The sequence below is a fragment of the Macrobrachium rosenbergii genome, chromosome 59, assembly GCF_040412425.1.
Source record: "Macrobrachium rosenbergii isolate ZJJX-2024 chromosome 59, ASM4041242v1, whole genome shotgun sequence".
Lineage (NCBI taxonomy): Eukaryota > Metazoa > Arthropoda > Malacostraca > Decapoda > Palaemonidae > Macrobrachium > Macrobrachium rosenbergii.
Window position 1 is genome coordinate 10,513,375 of NC_089799.1, and position 20,000 is coordinate 10,533,374.

A 20,000-nucleotide genomic window follows, 5' to 3' on the forward strand; every position below is an offset into this window, starting at 1 on the left:
TAAAGATTACTTGTAGAGAAGAATGTGAAAGGGAAATCATCAGTTAAATAAGCCCAAAAAGACAATAAAATATTATTTCCTGTCTCCCTGTAACTTTTTTTTCCAAGTTTTGGTAACATGAGGAAAAAATTTCTTTTCCACTCGTTCTGTAGACGTGATAATGACAAGCGGCTCCCGAAATCCTAGTTTTTAATGCTGATAAATGAAAAGGCCAAATGAACTCAGAAATAGGATCATTTTTCTTCCAGTTTTGGTGGTATAGGAGAAGGGACATGGTCGCTAGTGATCGAATTTGATTTAATTTTCCGAATCGATTAAAAATGGAAGCGAATATCCTAATTGTTTAAGCAAACGATTCGGAAATGAATGATGAATTTCACACATACACACACCTGTGTGTATATATATATATATATATATATATATATATATATATATATATATATATATATATATATATATATATATATATATATGTAATATATGTATGTATATATATATATATATATATATATATATATATATATATATATATATATATATATATATATATATATATATAACATATTATATTCTTTACATTAGCTTATTCTCCTTACAACTTTAAGCAGGCACTCACTCGCTCACTCGACCTTGCATTCTTATCCAATCCGACACTTCCACAAACTTTCCCGAGTAATCCTCTATCCTCAGTTCCTTGGCTTTTCTACCCGTCCCCTGTTCTCTCCTTATCTCTTTTCATCATCCCTCATGCCATAAATCCTCTCTGGTTGCCTCTCATGTCCTGAGTTGGCTTGATACAGTCTGTTAAGTGTGCAATGTAAGATCCAAGTGGATTGTAAGCATGGCATACTCTGGGAGGTTATTCAGAGTGAAGGAACTTTCCGAAGAGATTGATGTTGTGTCTGAATCAGAGGAAGACGAGAGAGAGAGAGAGAGAGAGAGAGAGAGAGAGAGAGAGAGAGAGAGAGAGAGAGAGAGAGAGAGAGGGAAACCGCAGGGTTCCTTTAATTCATTTCCAAAATACTTGTCAGGAATGCATGCTGGAAGCCTTAAAAGATCTTCGTCTGTCTCTGAATAAATTGCGCTGGGAAAAATCCGCCAACGAACTAGTTTTAACTCCTCATGATTATGAGGGAACAAGGCAGTAAAAAACCAACTTATTTTGTCGTCTTTTGAACGAGATAGTTGTGGGTTATTCTGCAAAATTAAAATGTCTCTCGGAATACACACATTCGAAGAACGATGTTACAGTACCTCTAAGAACGCACTCGACAGAATTTATTATTGTTCATTTTGTGGATTTCTTTTAAACTTTAAATAAAGACATAAAGACATTGTGTTATGCGAACAACATGCCGTGTTATTCGAAAGAAGCACGTCATGGGAGTAAAAGACATTACCGTCTAATAACATCATACTCGACGATTTCACTGCATCTTACGTCAAATACTGCTGGAAAGAGCATGTACGAAGCAATTCCAAAATTAATATTCACGGTGCGGAAAGAAAGAACTTTCTGTGTTAAAAATGTTTTACGGTTCAAGAAGCTAAATACTCAACTTCATCATGGTAACATATCTTAAATGCTTTAAAGGGATCAATGTCCGACTGTTTTTTTTTTTTTTTTTTTTTTTTTTTTTTTTTTAGAGAGAGAATGAATGGGACAACGTTTGTTGCTTTTTTGCGACCTCCTTCTGGGAGGAAAATGTTTACGCTGAAAGAGGAATTATTCCTATTGATTCCTAATGACATACATTTTTCTAGATACCTCGTTAGAAAGAAAACAAGGATTTTTATTCTCTTTGAATTCTTACAACAACCATTTTTTTTAAATTGCTTGTCAGGGGGAAAACGAGGATCTTTTGGTTTTTTTTGAATACATATAACAACCTTGATTCTTAACTGATAAACTGCCGAAGCTATTTATGGCATTCCAAGGATCGTGGTAGGTTCATCAAGCCCGGATAAATAGGGAGGGTTGGAGTCAGGAAAGGCATCTGTTCGTAGAAAATCTGCCAAAACATAACAGCGACCCAGACTAGGGATTAAGCTGAGAAGAAGCAGAAGAAGAAGTAGAAGAACAGCACCAGCAATAACAAAAACCGTATGACCAACAACCTTTTTGAGACACGCCAGTCCGAAGGTATTGTATGGCCTAGCAGCGACACTTCTATTTTAAATAGTTTTATCTGTTTCGGGAAATTCGTACAAGGGCAATACCGATACCGGACGATGAGTCTTGGATATGAGTCATCGAGCGAAATGAGTCAGACACTTTAGCTCATCATCAAACATCTGTTCCGCTACGTCCTTGACGGTTTTATGACCAACTGACGTGTTTCGGTGACATAGAAATTATTGCATTACCTTGAAGTTTCGAATCACGTGGAGAGCATAGCATAGCATAGCATAGCATAGCAGAGAGAGAGAGAGAGAGAGAGAGAGAGAGAGAGAGAGAGAGAGAGAGAGAGAGAGAGAGGTTCCCGAAGGCGTAAAATATATATAATAGGCGTAAACAATGACAGGTGCAAATTGCACATAAAAGTACAGATACACACACATACCCGAGAGAGAGAGAGAGAGAGAGAGAGAGAGAGAGAGAGAGAGAGAGAGAGAGAGAGGTAAAAACTCCCTAAGCCGTAAATAATGAGAGGCACGAAATACAAATAAAAAATATAGACACACACACACACGAGAGAGAGAGAGAGAGAGAGATAATGAAGTTACAAAAGTGTACAGATAGGGTGGTTCTGTACATGAGTCCAAGCATGAGTCACTAACCCAGTCAATTAGCCTATGAATTCAAGGCTACTTTTAGAGAGCATTTAATTGCTATTGCAGTTTATGAAGTTGACAAATGAATACAAACTGCTATATCGGTGTAAAACACAAATTAAGCTGAAGGGATGAGTACGCCATTTGCATCAGTAAATTTGAACTATGTCAATAAACACGATTTGGATAATGTATCTGGAAAACTTGGAAAATATATAAATGCTAATACGTTCCAGCTGTCATTACAAAATAATAGAACGATTATACAATGAGGCTGTTTCGATGTCTTTTCAAATGTGTGTGTGTTTTTTTTTTTTTTGTTTCACATGTGGGAAGCCAAGACAGGAAAAAGATGTTGATAAGAGAGGAAAATGACGAATAAAACACGCGTTTTTGACTGAACAGATACTCCTTAAATTATTTTAACTTTCGTTAATTCTCTCCGGTCACCTGTCAATCTGGATTTCAAGTGACGTCACTGAAACAATATATTATTTTTAAAACTAAGTATGCAGCATTCAATGACTCACTTCTAATGGACTGTCATGTAACCTTGGATAAATTGCAGCATTTACCATCGAGCTATTAACTCACCTACTCAAAATAGATTGGATGATGCTATTGCCGAAGTCATATTTCACGGAATTTCATCAGCTCTTATTTTTAAACTACTTTGTATTAAACGCTACCCTGCAATTAAAAGCCTTATGAAGGAACCAAACCTATAAATAAACGGAATGTCCTTTAGTTCTCCTACTGTGTATATGCTACAGATCACAAACATTGTATATTTATCTTTTAAATAAAATCAGAATATCCTTTAGTTCTCCTACTATATGTAAGCTACTTATTACAAATTTTATATATTTATTGTATACATTTAGGAATATTTGTTCATTTACATTTATCAACAATTCTATTATAATTGCACTTCTCTTATTAAAATTATGTATTAACTTACAGTAAACACGTACGCAGTTAATTATCCACCACTATTCTTACTTGGGACAGATTACGGTGCCAATAACCTAGATGTTGTGGCGCCAGTTTTAGCAACTATAAATCAATCAGTGTTACATAGTACTGATCTACCTGGAGACACTGCTAGGTATAATTCTAATTATGTACAGCTAGGCGTGAGAATCTAACTAATAAAACAAAAAGATAACGAAATATCCCACAGCTTCGACTTCACGTAATCACGGGAAGAACTCGCACCATTTACTGAGGATACACAACGCTCGAGGGTATCCCGAAATTTAAAGCCCAGGCGATACATTATGCATCATTAACCTGGAATGAAGTCGTGTAATTAAACAAATGTTTCCAGAGGATCCTGCTCTACCTGGCGAACGAATCGTGGAATAATACGTGCACCTCGATTTCAAATCTGGGCGATTTCTGCATGGAATCATTTGTGTATATCTCAATAATAATAATAATAATAATAATAATAATAATAATAATAATAATAATAATAATAATAATAATAATAATAATGTGTAATAAAAATTCACAATTATATAGTAAATATATTCCTATGTAAAATGAACAAGCAAAGACTTTAGAACACCTGAACAGTGTTCCTCATCAGTGTTCACCTGAACACTGATGAGGAACACCGTTCAGGTGTTCTAAAGTCTTTGCTTGCTTATTTTACACAGTAACATATTTACTATATAGATGTGGATTTTTATTCCACTGATTGTTTTTCACGAGATTGTGAATTTCTTAGCACTATTATTATTATATTATTATGTGTGTGTTATTATTATTATTATTATTATTATTATTATTATTATTATTATTATTATTCTATTAAAAATGATAGCAGCATCAGTAGAATTGATTTTATACAATGTCTTTTCAATTCTCCTCACCATTCTCTTCTCTTCGATGCTGATATCTGCTAAGAACAGGCCGATGTACGTAATCTGGCTGCCGTTCTCTTAGAACATGCTTAAAAGAGGGTCTACTCCTTTCAAATTATTATTATTATTATTATTATTATTATTATTATTATTATTATTATTATTATTATTATTATTATTATTATTATTTCATAAAAATCTCATAATAGCACGAGTCACTATAATGGTGAAGAAATCTACAGTGGTGTGGATGTAAATATATATTTTAGATATATATATACAAAAGAGAGCTTTCGAGAACCTGTTGCTCGATTCTCCTTCTCAATCTGACAGAAAACACTGAAGCAGTCTTGGAAGTCAAGGAGAATCGAGCAACAGGTTCTCGAAAACTCTCTTTTGTATATATATTTCAAAAATATGTATTTATATCTACACCACTGTGGATTTCTTCACCACTATAGTGACTCGTGCTATTATGAGATTTTTATGATATAATAATAATAATAATAATAATAATAATAATAATAATAATAATAATAATAATAATAATAATATTAAGTTAAAAACTACTAATTATGGCATGCATCTTAAAATGGAGAAACAAATCCATAATTATGGAACTGTACAAATATAATTTAAAAAAAATGTACAGGGAGTTTTCGAAATTTGTACGATATCCCTTTTAAATAGAAAAGGAGAATCAAAGAAGATTCTCCAAAGATCTCTGCTTAGTTTTATTTTTAAATATGTTTGTACAGTAACGTAATAATAATAATAATAATAATAATAATAATAATAATAATAATAATAATAATAATAATAATAATAACTTGATGGCCAGCCAGTTTTATCAGTCCTTTAACTTTTGGTAAAATTTGGAATGCTCTCTTCTCTCTGTTGTTCCCAGAAGACTAAAATCATTTTCATTTTCAGAGGCAGTTTTATTATTTTCCATACAGAAAAGTACCCTGATATTTCTTATTTTGACGTCAGCATGTTTTTTTCATTATATTTTTCTTTTACACTCCCGTGGGTACACACACACACACACATACACATATACAGGAGAGAAAGGAATTCTGGGAAATCTAAGAAAGGAGCACTGAAATCGATGAGAATTTTTTTAATCTAACAAGAGAAGATTTTTATAAAACAAATCCCACTGCGTAAGTTTCAAGATAATAGAAACATAACCCTGGAAACAAGAATTTTCTCAAAAGTCGGGCATATTTTTCCATCTCATGTTAAAGGGAAGAGCATGAATGAGAAAAATTGCTTCAAATAAAAAAAAATAATAATAATTACAAAAATTAATCTAAAAAAAAAAGATATATTGGAATGTTTTGACAATCCTTCAAGAAGGTATTAAAGTATCAAGTTACCCATACGGGTAATTTTCCAGGAAACTACTCGACAATGTTAATAAAATAGAGTGAAGAAGCAAATCTGCCACACAACTAAAAGAAGACTCTATCCTTTACCGAGTGGAGAAAGAGCCCAATAAAATATATGTAAATGTGGACTTCCCTTTTCTGTGCGCATACAGCCATTGAATTTATGCAGATTTTATTTGTCCAGAATAGCTTCTAGTCCCTCTCTAGAAGCTGTAAAGTGCAAGGAATATCATCTACTTGGGATTGCTATGATATCTGTGCCTTCCGCTTGTTTTCAAGAAATATAATTCTTCTTCTGTGCAGCTTTTTCTGTTTTTCTTCCTGAAGTTACAGATAAGAAAGGGTTGGGAATATCTACTTGCGCGTATTCGTAACAATATTCATTTGTCTATGTGTTTATCATAGAATGTGGTTTCCATCTTGCTAAAGAGACTCTTGGTGGTAATTGGTTCTCAAAGAAGCAGGAAGACGAAAAAAAAACAACACTTAGTAATAGTGGGTAACTCACTGACTGGGCATCTTGGGAGACAAGACACTTATTTCAGCTTAGGGATTCTTGACGCGACACCAAAAACGGGCAAAAAGACTTCCTCGGCCAAATATTTACCCAACAACAGTGATTATCCATGTGAATTTCTCTGTGGCAAAGGCTCCTAAGCAATTCCTGCTGGAGTAAATGACAGAATTAACTTAAGTTTTCTGATTAACCGGGACGCGTTCACGATGTTTGAATCGTGGCCTTAGTTTTTTTGTGAACTAGTTCGTTCTTACCCTGTCTCTGGGCAGGGGTATCTACGTGAATATCCCCTCTGTTAAAGACTACAGACGTAGTGATGAGCTGATTTTATTTTGATTTTTTAAAAATTGTTATTGTGCACTGACTTCAAAATGCTTTTCCGTCCATCACAAAGATAATTTAAACAACTCCAACTCCTGAGAAATGATTTGGTTGAGGTATTCCATATCATTCGTCCTGAAGGAATTATTCCAACCCTTAGAACTTTTTTTATTACAAATATTCAATTGCTATATTTGTGAGAAATTTTACACTCTGCAGCATGACTCCACATATCATAAAAAATAATTATGGCGAGGTTACATCTGCGTAATTTTAAATGCCACAAGTGTTCAGCTTCACTATATTTTTACTTATACTACGATTTCTCGCTACAAATACCGAAGCTCATATTCTTTGTTTTAGGTGTGTTATACACATATACAAACATATACACACATGTATGAATGAAAGAGATTATACTAAGTTTTTTCAATGTTATGTATGTTACTAAATGTTTAAATGTTCCTTCTTAGTCTTTGGTTTGATATACACCTGCATATACACGCATGTATGAATGTAAGAGATTATACTAAGTTTTTTTCAATGTTATATATGTTACTAAATATTTAAATGTTCCTTCTTAGTCTTTGGTTTGATAGACACATGCATATACACGCATGTATGAATGTAAGGTCATAGCCACAATTCTCTCAGGTGTGTCACTACAGAATTATAAAATAAAATTTCGTTTAGAAAAAAATAAAAGTTATCAAACATTTTTAATGCAAAATGTTGAAACTAATTATTCATGTTGCAATAAGAGTGATTATCATGATAAAAAGTAAGTTTTATGTTTTTCTTTTGTCAAAAAAGAAAGATGCAAATGAACAAGAGTTAATTAGATTCCAGGATTATAAATATATCCTTCGTGTTTTGCAAACTTTTCCCCAAAAATTATATATATATATATGTATACATATAATTATTTATATATATAGATATATATTCATACACATACATATATATATATATATATATATATATATATATATATATATATATATATATATATATATATATATATATATAAATATTATATATAATTGCAGTAGCTTTTAATATTCTGTAAGACCCTGCAATTATTTATCCCCTTTGAGACATAAATACTTGAACACAGTTTTTCTTTCTTTTACCCAAGAGTTCACTAGTCCCTGCAATCTCTGACCTGAACTTACCCATAAAGCTAGGGTGCAACCCAACTTACCTAAAGTTCACAAATAACATCATTCTTTTCACAGCGTAAACAAGAAAAGTTTAATAGATAATTCGAAAACTATATTCCGTCGTTTAGTAACAAAGACACATAGATTAAAGGCATATAAAAAGGTGTTCTCTCCGAATGAGGTCAGCGGGTCAAGAACTGTGACAGTGCTCAGCTGAACACTTGCACGACCTCAATGTGACGTAGAGACGTGTTATTTTGCGACCGAACCGAAGAGTTATTCGTGGTTATTAGCGGTTACGATTCCAAGCACTCACACACACTTGTATATAAATATTTACGTATATGCATATATATGTTATATATATACACACATACACATATATATGTATGTAAATATATATACATATATATAAATTACATATATATATATATACACACATCTATACATATATATACATACATACATATAAACACATATATAATATACAGTATATATATATATATATATATATATATATATATATATATATATATATATATATATATATATATATATATATATAAAAGTAAAGGAGCATAACTGTTAATTTAAATGCTGAAAGTATATTCGACAATTCTAAAAACTTTTGCAATGCTTTCACGCAAAAGTGCACTTTCAAATATGTATCTAATATTTTGGAATATTCTATTTTACAAGGTCTATAAAAGCAATACATATTGGAAATTTCTCTCTCTCTCTCTCTCCTTCTGTACGCTTATGTATTTACAGTATATACATATTCATGCAACATGAATATTACAATACTAAACGAAACTTAATTTTAGTATAAAACATAAATATTTAATCCAATTGAGCTCTCTCTTCCCTATGTTACAACAGAAAGCAGAACAGTAATATAATATAAATAGAATATATATCATAATATACTATAATATATTAATATACTATAATAAAATATAACATAATATTATAATATAATACAATATAATAATATAATATATGATATACATCGTATGTAAAAAATACACTCTGAATATTACAGGAAATAATATAATCATGCACATTACCATCACCAAGATATATCTACCATGGAAACTCTGATATCGAAAAAAAGGTGCATGAAAATATGAAGCAAAATATCAAAGCATTTCCATATTCAACGAGGGAATAGTCAGGGATGTAGAGATCGCAAAGGGGAAGTGAAGGGAAATAGATTGGAAAGAAATCAGCAGCAAGCAAGAGAAGAGAGGAGGGAAAAATATAACATGCGGGCTTTAGAAATATTTAAAAGAATAACAGTTGAATAATAAATACTGGTGTAATTTCCCCTAATAGTTATTTACATACATACATACATATATATATATGTAGAGTATGTATATGTATATATATATATATATATATATATATATATATATATATATATATATATATATATATATATATATATATATATATAATGAATACCAATCAACAAGAAAATAAAGAGAGAAAATACTAAATAGTTTCAGAGACTAAACCAGATAAGGAGGGAAGGAAGGACAAACACTGATAAGCAATAGATAAATATCATCCAATCTAAACATGCACGAATACAGGCACAGAGAGAGAGAGAGAGAGAGAGAGAGAGAGAGAGAGAGAGAGAGAGAGAGAGAGAGAGAGGGAAGTTGATCACCAGGTTTTGTTATTCATCAAGGCTTGGAAGAAGGGGAAGGCACGACTTTTCGACTGCCGTTTATCGAGGCTGTGTAAACAAGGACACCCCAAAAGCAAAACATATGCACTTTAAGCTGGGAGCGTCTGGGTAAAGGCTCAGTGCATTAACGTATTCCATATATATATAGACATACATACATACATACATACATACTTACACTTTAAGGCTGTGCATATATTTCTAAACACGAAGCAGTTTCTCCTAAAAGGAGTGGCTTCCAACGGTTATTGTCATATTCGTACTTGAGCAGCCGAAGAGCAGATAAAGCGGTTTTGCGGTAAACTTCCAAAACATTAGATAAGCCGGTTTTGCGGTAAACTTCCAAAACATTAGCCCCTTCGTACATATACACAAAAGGGTTAACAGCAGGGCGTCAGACCACTACACACGCGCGCACGCACGCACACACACACACACACACACACACACACTCTGTCTTCAAATTCTATCTCGCAGAGACTCTCAGGCTTTCTGGATATCCAGGTGTACCATTTCTATTGCCTCTTTCACGTCATGTACGCAACATTCCCCCCATTTATGAAGCATACTCTTCAGTTCTTACGCCACATATACTACGCAACCGGATCTCAAAAGCTTCAGCCTTTCACCTTTCATTCGCATTCAACATCCTAAAAAATAAATATTTAAAAATTTAAATTTGTGTAACCATGTTCATTTTCACGGATAATTACTAATAGTTCAAGGATGAACGCTAAGCTCTTTTAATATTTGCTAACGGAAGTGTGGCTCACTCGACACTAAAGTGGGTCTCACATACGTGCTGTTCTGCTTTCGTGTCTTTCTGATATTTTTATGGATGGTTTAATAAGCGAAATAACAATAACAGAGAGAACAAGAGAAGTAGGTTATGAGTGGAGTATGTAGTGGCTGAGATTTACAGATGACGATGTTACCTGGAGATGGTGAAGAAAAGATGCATAGACTGGAGAGCGTTTGAAAAGCTAAGTAAATTAAAAGAAAATATTAGCAAGAATAAGACAGACAGCAAATGAAAGACAGGCAAAGGGAGCAATGATGTTACTTTGACTTGTAGATGCATGAAAGTGATCGACCCATTTAGAAATTTTGGGAGTAAATGTTATGGAGGACGGAAGGAGAGAACTGAGTCAATGGACAGGTAAAACAAGGAAGGTAGCACAGCGAGAGCATTGCAAGTTGTCTGGTTTCGTCATGCATCAAAAAGTCTCATATGTCTGAGTGCTTCAGGTACCCATATACTGTACATACAGTATATATGTATGTGTGTATATATATATAATATATATGTATATATAAAATATATGTATATAAATTATATATATATATATATATATATATATATATATATATATATATATATATATATATATATATATATATATATATATATATATATATATATATATATATATATATGCCGATGGAGAAGCACTTAGCATTTCTAATTCCCTTTTGTAGCTATTCCCAAGGTATAATGCATAGAATAGTAAGTGACATTTGTGGCTGAATATTTGCAAATATAAAAGTCACATGTGTAGGCAGTGACATATATATATATATATATATATATATATATATATATATATATATATATATATATATATATATATATATATATATATATATATATATACATGTCACCATACACGCGTGACTTTTATATTTGCAAATATTCAGCCACAAAATGTCATTTACTATTCTATGCATTATACCTTTGGGAATAGCTTACAAAAGGGAATTAGGAATGCTAAGTGCTTCTCCATCAGCCTGGTATATATATATATATATATATATATATATATATATATATATATATATATATGTATATATATATAATGTATATACATATATTGTATTTATACACACAGCAGGACACACCATCGTACAGACATGTGAAAAAGAGAGACCAATCATAAGTAAAGAGAGAGAGAGAGAGAGAGAGAGAGAGAGAGAGAGAGAGAGAAGAGAGAATCCACGAATGAGGAACTGCTCCATCAAATCTTCCCTCCAATTTTTGAATATTGAATGCAGACATTCAAGGTTGATGTTGACTCTGCTTCTCTTTGTTTTCCTGCCGTGTGTAGACACCCTGCAGAATTTATATTTGGACTTTCCTATCTCTCCAGCTGCTCTTTAAGTCTATGTTTCATGGACACACAACAAGTGAATAAATATCTATTACTTCTGCCATGGATAGAAATGTGAAAAACTGAAAGCAGATATTTCAAATTACCCATACTGCTGTTTAGGTAAGGGTCCTCCAACTACATTTTTTTTTTTTATATTCTACTTTTCAATTATCATCTTTCAAGAGGTCTATTCTTTCTTAAGGGCTGAGGATTCATCCTCTTTTCATTCTTTGCTGTTACAGTTTTCAGTTTTAATTTAGACAGAACAGAACAAAATACAGAATTTAGGGAAAAGGCCAAGCGTTGGGACCTACGAGGTCACTCAGCGCTGAAAGGGGAACTGACAGTAACAAGGTTTGAAAGGTGTAACAGGAGGAAAACCTCGCAGTTGCACTACGAAACAATTGTTAGAGAGGGTGGAAAGTTAGATGGAAGAAAGCGAATATGAACAGAGGTGCAGTAAAAGGGATGAAAGAGGGTACAGCTAGGGACCGAGGAGACGCTGTAAAGAACCTTAAGTAATGCCTACAGCGCACTACGTGAGGTGCACTGACGGCATTACCCGGTACGGAATAATTTAGATATGGGAAATGGCAAATCATAAAACTGTGATAACGATTTGAATTGATGTAAATTCAACATTGCTCCGAGAAATTCTTGATTTACTGAAAAAGCGGGTTTATGTAAACACAGCAAAATGCATGGATGCTAACAATTAGTATTCTTTTCAGTTTAAGAGAAGCTACTTTATTTTACAACAGAGGGATTATGCAAGGTGAACCTCTAAGTAAAAATCCCATTGCGTTAATATGAAAGAACAAAAATATCTCAAACGAATACTGTCCAACCCGCCTCTTTTCAAAAGAGTTCAGCAGTACTCCGTGAGAACAGAAAACGGGAATACCATTCACGCGATGATTCATGGCAAGTCAAGGGATCAAACACTTGGCTTAAACACCTGTGTATGTGCTTACGTTAGCTTATGTGGGGCAGATGTGTGAGTCACCAGCGCCGGTTCTGATGAGGCGTGAGGCTTCCACTGACCTTCGTTTTCATTTTCTTATCACTAGATCAATTCGTCATTTCATTGTCTAGGTGGTCTAGGACGGCAAGGTCAGAGCTGATAATGGATTTTATTTGTATGATCTTTAATTTGCCCTTATGAGTAATTTTAAATTGATTCACCTTCAGATGTTTTGCTCGAGTGATTACAACGTCGATTCCTTATTCGGTAGTGACATTAGATAAGCTTCAGTTAATCTTTTTCAGTTAAGTTCATCTGAATTTTTCTACCTCTCATATTTCTCAAAATGTCTTTTCTCTGCTCTGTTACATTAACAGTGGTTGTCCTTCTCACATTTACCCTTGGGCATTAACGACCCTCGTAACTGTCACGCCAAGAAAAAAAATGAAACAGTATTAAACAACGCGATTTGTATAAGTTCTCATTTGAATTTTTCTACTGCTTATATACCTCAAAATGTCTTTTCTCTGTTCTATTACTTTAACAGTGGCTTTCCTTCTCACATTTACCCCTGGGCATTAACGACCTTCGTTGCTGTCACGCCACGAAAAAAAATGAAATAGCGTTAAACGACGCGATTTGTATATGCTTATCTCATATCTAATAATAATAATCTAATACCTACGAGAAGCAAAACCTTCCTTTCTCTTAACAAATCCGTCCCCTACCCGACTCCCCCCATCGCATTTTCTCATCTAACCAGCCTCATTCCCTCACAGAAAACTCCTCTGACGTCACATAATAAAGAACTTTCCCCATTTGCATGCATTCCCATAAGGTGCATGGGGAATACGGGGGGGAGTTACGTCGAGGAGTGGCTATTGCACCTAAGTTGCAAGCACCTCTCTGGGATGCTTGGGAGATGCGACAGACGTCCGGCTGGAGTTGTTTTTGCTGTTTTTCCGTTGTCGTTGTTGTCATGGGTGCTTTTGTTGCTGCTACATCATTGCGGGGACTTTGTTTGTTTCTCCGGAGGCACAATAAACGAACAAACAAGTAAAAAATGCGCAGAAGTTTCCTCGGCGCAATCGAGCTTTCCGTACAGCGTATAATCAAGGCCACAGAAAATAGACCTAGCTGTCGGTGGTCTCGGTATAATGCTGTATGAGCCGCGGCCCATGAAACTTTAACCACGGCCCGGTGGTGGCCTACGTATATCGTTGCCAGAAGCACGATTATGGCTAACTTTAACCTTAAATAAAATAAAAACTACTGAGGCTAGAGGGCTGCAATTTGGTATGTTTGATGATTGGAGGGTGGATGATCAACATAGCAATTTGGGACCCTCTAGCCTCAGTAGTTTTTGAGATCTGAGGGCGGACAGAAAAAAGTGCGGACGGACAGACAAAGCCATCTCAATAGTTTTCTTCTACAGAAAACTAAAACGAATCTCAGGACAAGGCAAAAATACAAATGAAATCATTTTTTGAGGATGTCCTCATACACTTAGCAAGATTAAAATGACCGTCCTGAAAACCCATTTGGAACCGAGTTTGTTCTTTACATTTAATTAAGCGAAATGAGACGCTTCTTTAGGATTTCGCCAAAGGCTATAAACAAACTAATAAGGAACTGAAATCCATAGTTACAATTAGGTCGTCTATAACTTGTAGTGAAAGTGACTGATAAATTTTCCAAATTGTTTTGTTCGTGGAATTTACAAATGAAGATTTCTATCAATAAAGAACTGATAATCTAAGGCTATCTAAGCAAAATTTTAAGCAATCATTCATTAAAAAAAAACTATGTTTGATTTACAGAGCCACGTCAAACAAACAATCTATTATCAAAGAGTATCCTTCTAAGAATATAAATGGCTACCATGGACCAAATCCATGATATCACTTTTTAACGATCAGAAAGCATTATCTCTTTGCTGTCGTTACTATTATTATTATTACTATTATTATCATTATTATTATAGTACATTTTATGACTATTATTATTATTATAGTCTATTCTATGACTATTATTATTATTATTATTATTCCTAAAAAAGGAAACTTCCACAGTTCCACAGAACAGATGCCCATAACAGAGAGAGAGAAGAGAAAACCCGCGGAAAATTATAACCAAAACCGTAAGCAGCCACATGAACTGATGAACGAGCTATCTATCCCAGGCAGGACGAAAAGCTCTTCTTCTCGAAACGCCCTTTCAATTGTGGCGGCCTGGGAGAGTTTTAATAGAACGCGCCTTAAATAAGGCAACGAACGACCCCACATCTACCTCCTCTGTGGACGAATTGTGAAATTTCCGTTTTTTATGACATTCCTCCTCCCCCCCTTCCGATCCTCCCCCTCTTCCTCCTCCATCTCCTCCTCCTTTTCTTTCCTCCTCCTCTTCTTTCCTCCTCCTCCACCTCCCCCTCCCCCTCCTCCTCCTCCTCCCCTTCCGATCCTCCTCTTCCGCCTCCTCCTCCTCCACTTCCGATCCTCCTCCTCCCCTTCTTTCCTCCCCCTCCACCGCCCCCCCCCCTCCTCCTCCTCCCCTTCCGATCCTTCTCCTCCACCATCTCCCCTTCTTTCCTCGTCCTCCACCTCCCCCCCCCCCTCCCCTTCCGATCCTCCTCTCCCGCCTCCTCCCCTTCTTTCCTCCCCCTCTACCGCCCCCTCCCCTCCTCCTCTTCCGATCCTTCTCCGCCTCCTCCACCTTCCCTTCCGATCTCCTCATCCTCCTCCTCCCCTTCCGATCCTCCTCCTCCCCTTCCGATCCTCCTTCTCCACCTTCTCCTCCTCCCCTTCCGATCCTCCCCCTCCCCATCCTTCTCCTCCTTCCCTTCCGATCCTCCTCCTCCTCCCCTTCCGAGCTCGATAAGAATGAATGTATAATGAATAAGCTGTTTTGCATACTATTCACGAAACTTTCGGCCCTAATATCAAGACGAGTTCGAGCGAAAACATTGTCTGGGATCTTCTCGGACGCTATTCTCATTTGTTCGGCTTCTCTTTTTAAGGTTTGAATCTTTTCTCTCTTTTTTTCTGTATAAGTTATAGTTACAGTGAAGTTTTCCGTAGAAATACAGTCACACACATATTTGAACATATATATATATTATACATATATATATATATACTATATATATATACACACATACATACACATATATATTATGTATATAAATTAAATATATATGTACATATATGTGTATATATATACATATATAAATATATATTATGTGCATATATACATATATATATATATTTATATATATATATATATATATATATATATATATATATATATATACTATATTCTTAAATACTGTTTTCTAAACTCGAAACTACAATGAAAAATGGAAATGCCCCTTCCTTTCATGCATAAGGGCACATTTCTTCCTCAAACATATGTGTGTATGTATGTATATATATATATATATATATATATATATATATATATATATACATAAGTATATATATATACATATACATAAGTCTATATATACACACATATATATATATATATATATATATATATATATATATATATATATATATAAGAACAATAGAATTATTCGCTTTCCTTACTCTTATCCACGAATGTATGTTCGGTTTCTCAAAACCCCTTGTAAGACATTTCTCTGGTAAAAAAAGACTGCAGAAATTCAGCTGGGATCGACTGCAGCTTGGAATCTGTAACATCAAAAGCGAATACAGCTATAGAGTACCAAGCACCAAAACTATTTTCACAACTACCACCAACAGCAACAGCAACAAAAACAATAAGAACAACAACTAAAACAGCTATGGAAGTTACATCATAGTTTCCATCAACGTAGTTATCTTCAGACTCAATCACTGTAAGTGAAATAAGTAGAAGAATAATACCCACAGTTCTTACTAACAGACAGCAAATACTCAATATGAACGACGTAAGCATAAAACTGAAACGTTTTTTTCTAATTCTTCCAGACTTTACCAACGGGCAGCGTCCTGGAAAAGAAGTTTCCAGCCTTGGAAAACGGCACGCTGATCCTAAGCTATTACATCGCTGCCAAGGGAAACTTCAGTATGCTCGGTGAGTCTACAGATTTCTGAGTTTTGAAAGCACAGTGATTAATGGAAGCTGGATTTCGACTTACGTCTTGCCTTTGACCACTAAGCTTTTTTTTGTGGTGATTATATAAGAATAAATATAGAATCGGACTTAAATCACGCTATCAGAAGTATAAATGTTTCACCAATATTTTTGCAGCGCCTTTCACGACTCAAAAGCGAATAATTTGCTTATAGAATTACCACTGAGATAAATAACAATATATGTACAGTATATATATATATATATATATATATATATATATATATATATATATATATATATATATATATATATATATATATATATATATATATATATTATATGTATATATATCTGCACAAATCTATTCCTGCATTTGCCTTTCTAAAATGAAAGGCAGCAGCGACAGGTCGGCTAGATTTTACTTGAGAAGTCATCGTAATGAGAAGAAAAGACGGTGGAAGTCTGCACAAGCAGACGCCTAAACTTTGCCAATTAGAGATCGGATGCAGAAGGACAAACGAGAGAGAGAGAGAGAGAGAGAGAGAGAGAGAGAGAGAGAGAGAGAGAGAGAGAGAGAGAGATACGATCATATGAGAACACATAACTTCTTCCTCTTGCTCTTTCCAAGCGATACTTTAGAGGCAAGAATTGCGGTTCATGTGGTGCTTCTGTATCTTGGATTGTCAATAGGGGATCAAGAATCACATGTCGCAAGATTCATTAAGTATCAAATGATGGGAAAGTTTGCATAGTGAGATCGAGTATGGTTTGCCAGTCACTGGGGATAGATATTTTCTCTCTCTCTCTCTCACTCACTCTCAAATTATAACCTCTCTCTCTCTCTCTCTGAAATTATAATCTCTCTCTCTCTCTCTCTCTCTCTCTCTCTCTCTCTCTCTCTCTCTCTCTGCAGGGACTTAATAGTGGAATGGCAAGTATATTGGTATTAGAAAAAAAAATTAATAAAATTCAGCATTAAGGAAATAACAAGTACTGATTCAGAATTCAGTAGATGAAATAAGAATAATAAACGAACAATAATAAGGATCAAAGAATCCAGTACGGATGGACAAATGCATCTGACGTAAAGGATCGAGTGTCATTTGTTTAATATTATGGACAACAGTCCGAAATTATTTGAAATGTAAAGCGCCGTTTCTAAATATATTCGAAGAGAATTAGAAGTCAGGAAATGTTGAATGTCATTACAGGATTTAAAACTGTTAAAAATCAAACTTTTGCGCTTTTACTAAAGTCACTTACAGAATGTTACTTCTGAACAGAACGCTTAAGGTGAATTGAAAATTGTCAGGTTATCAAATGTAATAATCACACTAGACGTAACATCACAGGTAAACTTAAAATATTCAATGAAATGATAACTGTACCTTCATTCATATTATCTTTCTTCCATCTTGCTATCCACACACTCCTAACAATTATTTCATAGTGCAACTGAGAGGTTTTCCTCCCGTTACACCTTTCAACCTGCCTACTCTCATTTTCCTTTCCAGCGCGAATGACCTTATAGGTCCCAGTGCTTGTCCTTGGCCTAAACTCTATAGTCTATTCCATCCTATGTAGTCCGATAACTGCCATAGCATTACAAAATCCTGTCATTTTTTTCCTACTGGAACATTTTTACTTTCAGGTCAGGCGTTTGATTTAGTGGTTGACAAGACGCAGGAAATATTCAACTATTCCTTCCCTCACGATCTGGCAGAGCACAATAACACCTGGGTCGCGCAAACTTTCAGACTGCAAAATTTTTCGAACGAATTTAAGGTACGATCATTTAATTTCTCTGTACACCTTATGACAGACGCTCAGACTAATCTCATTTTTTATTTTGCCTTCTTGATTTGTGATGTAATTCTAAATGAAAAGAAACCGGATGTTCAAACTAATCTCATTTATTTTGCCTTCTTGACTTTTGATGTGATTCTAAATGAAAAGAATCGAATGTTCAAATTAATCTCATTTATTTTGCCTTTTCGATGTGTGATGTAATTCTAAATGAAAAGAAATCGGCTGTTCAGAGTACTCTCATTTATTTTGCTTTCTTGATTTGTTGTGTAATTCTAAATGAAAAGAAATCGGCTGTTCAGAGTACTCTCATTTATTTTGCTTTCTTGATTTGTTGTGTAATTCTAAATGAAAAGAAATCGGCTGTTCAAAGTACCCTCATTTATTTTGCCTTCTTGATTTGTTGTGTAATTCTAAATGTGATGTATCTCTAAATGAAAAGAAATCGGTATTTTATAAGGGTGTATCCATACATTCAACCTGTTTGTGATAAGCTGCCGACACGTGTTTATGACATGTTTTATACATGTCATAAGCGTGTCGGCAACATATCCTAAACAGATTGAATGCAAGTCAGTGGCCTGACCAATGCCTCACATGGTTAACCAGCATTTGCTAGAGAATCGTTCTCCACTTGCGGTCGTTAACTTGTTGGCAACCTGTCTGTGATAAGTCGCCGACTTGTGTTTTCTAGTTACCAGCTGAAGGAGTGAAGTTCCTGAACTGACTTACACTGGGGGAACGGACTTGTCTTTATCATTTGTGCTCGTCTCAGTTTCTATGCATCAAATAATTTATTGAACCCTCAGATTTGCGCTTTGAATAAAATCGGCCACTGAGGCAATCGGCATTTCAAATCAGGCATTTAAGCAGATGTCTAAGGTTAACCGAATCATCCACGTTCTTAAACAATGGGAGAAGCGAGCTGGGAACAAACGATTTGCATCATGCGTTTTTAAAAAGAATTCAAAAGATTTCTCTTTCTTTACTCCGTAAAATAAACTTGTAAAATATCTTATACAACATCATTCTGCTGTAAAATATCATCTTCCCAAACTTACAGTCAAGATTGCTTGGTGACATGAAAAACTATAATTGTAATTAATATTATATTGTAAATTTCAGGGAGCTCATTAAAAATTTATTATCGCTGCCAGAGAAACGGAACATGAATATTAATGTGCGATCAATAACCCACATCATACGGAGAATATTAACATGAATTATCTTCGAACGAAGATAAATATAACGACTTAG

At 34.4% G+C, this 20,000-nt stretch overlaps 2 protein-coding genes across 8 annotated transcripts in view; one reads left to right on the top strand and one right to left on the bottom strand.

Annotated features, from left to right (window-relative positions):
* LOC136837473 (acylphosphatase-2-like) overlaps positions 1 to 20,000 on the bottom strand; it is a 275,757-nt gene that overhangs the window by 70,253 nt on the left and 185,504 nt on the right. The gene's annotated exons all lie outside the window — the stretch shown is intronic.
* The window catches only part of LOC136837471 (uncharacterized), a 50,705-nt gene that overhangs the window by 17,187 nt on the left and 13,518 nt on the right, over positions 1 to 20,000 (top strand). For all 7 annotated transcript variants that reach the window (XM_067102255.1, XM_067102261.1, XM_067102254.1 and 4 more), the window contains exons 3-4: positions 16,829 to 16,934; positions 18,589 to 18,722. In XM_067102255.1, coding sequence (XP_066958356.1) covers positions 16,829 to 16,934; positions 18,589 to 18,722 — 240 coding nt within the window. The remainder of the gene's footprint in view (positions 1 to 16,828; positions 16,935 to 18,588; positions 18,723 to 20,000) is intronic.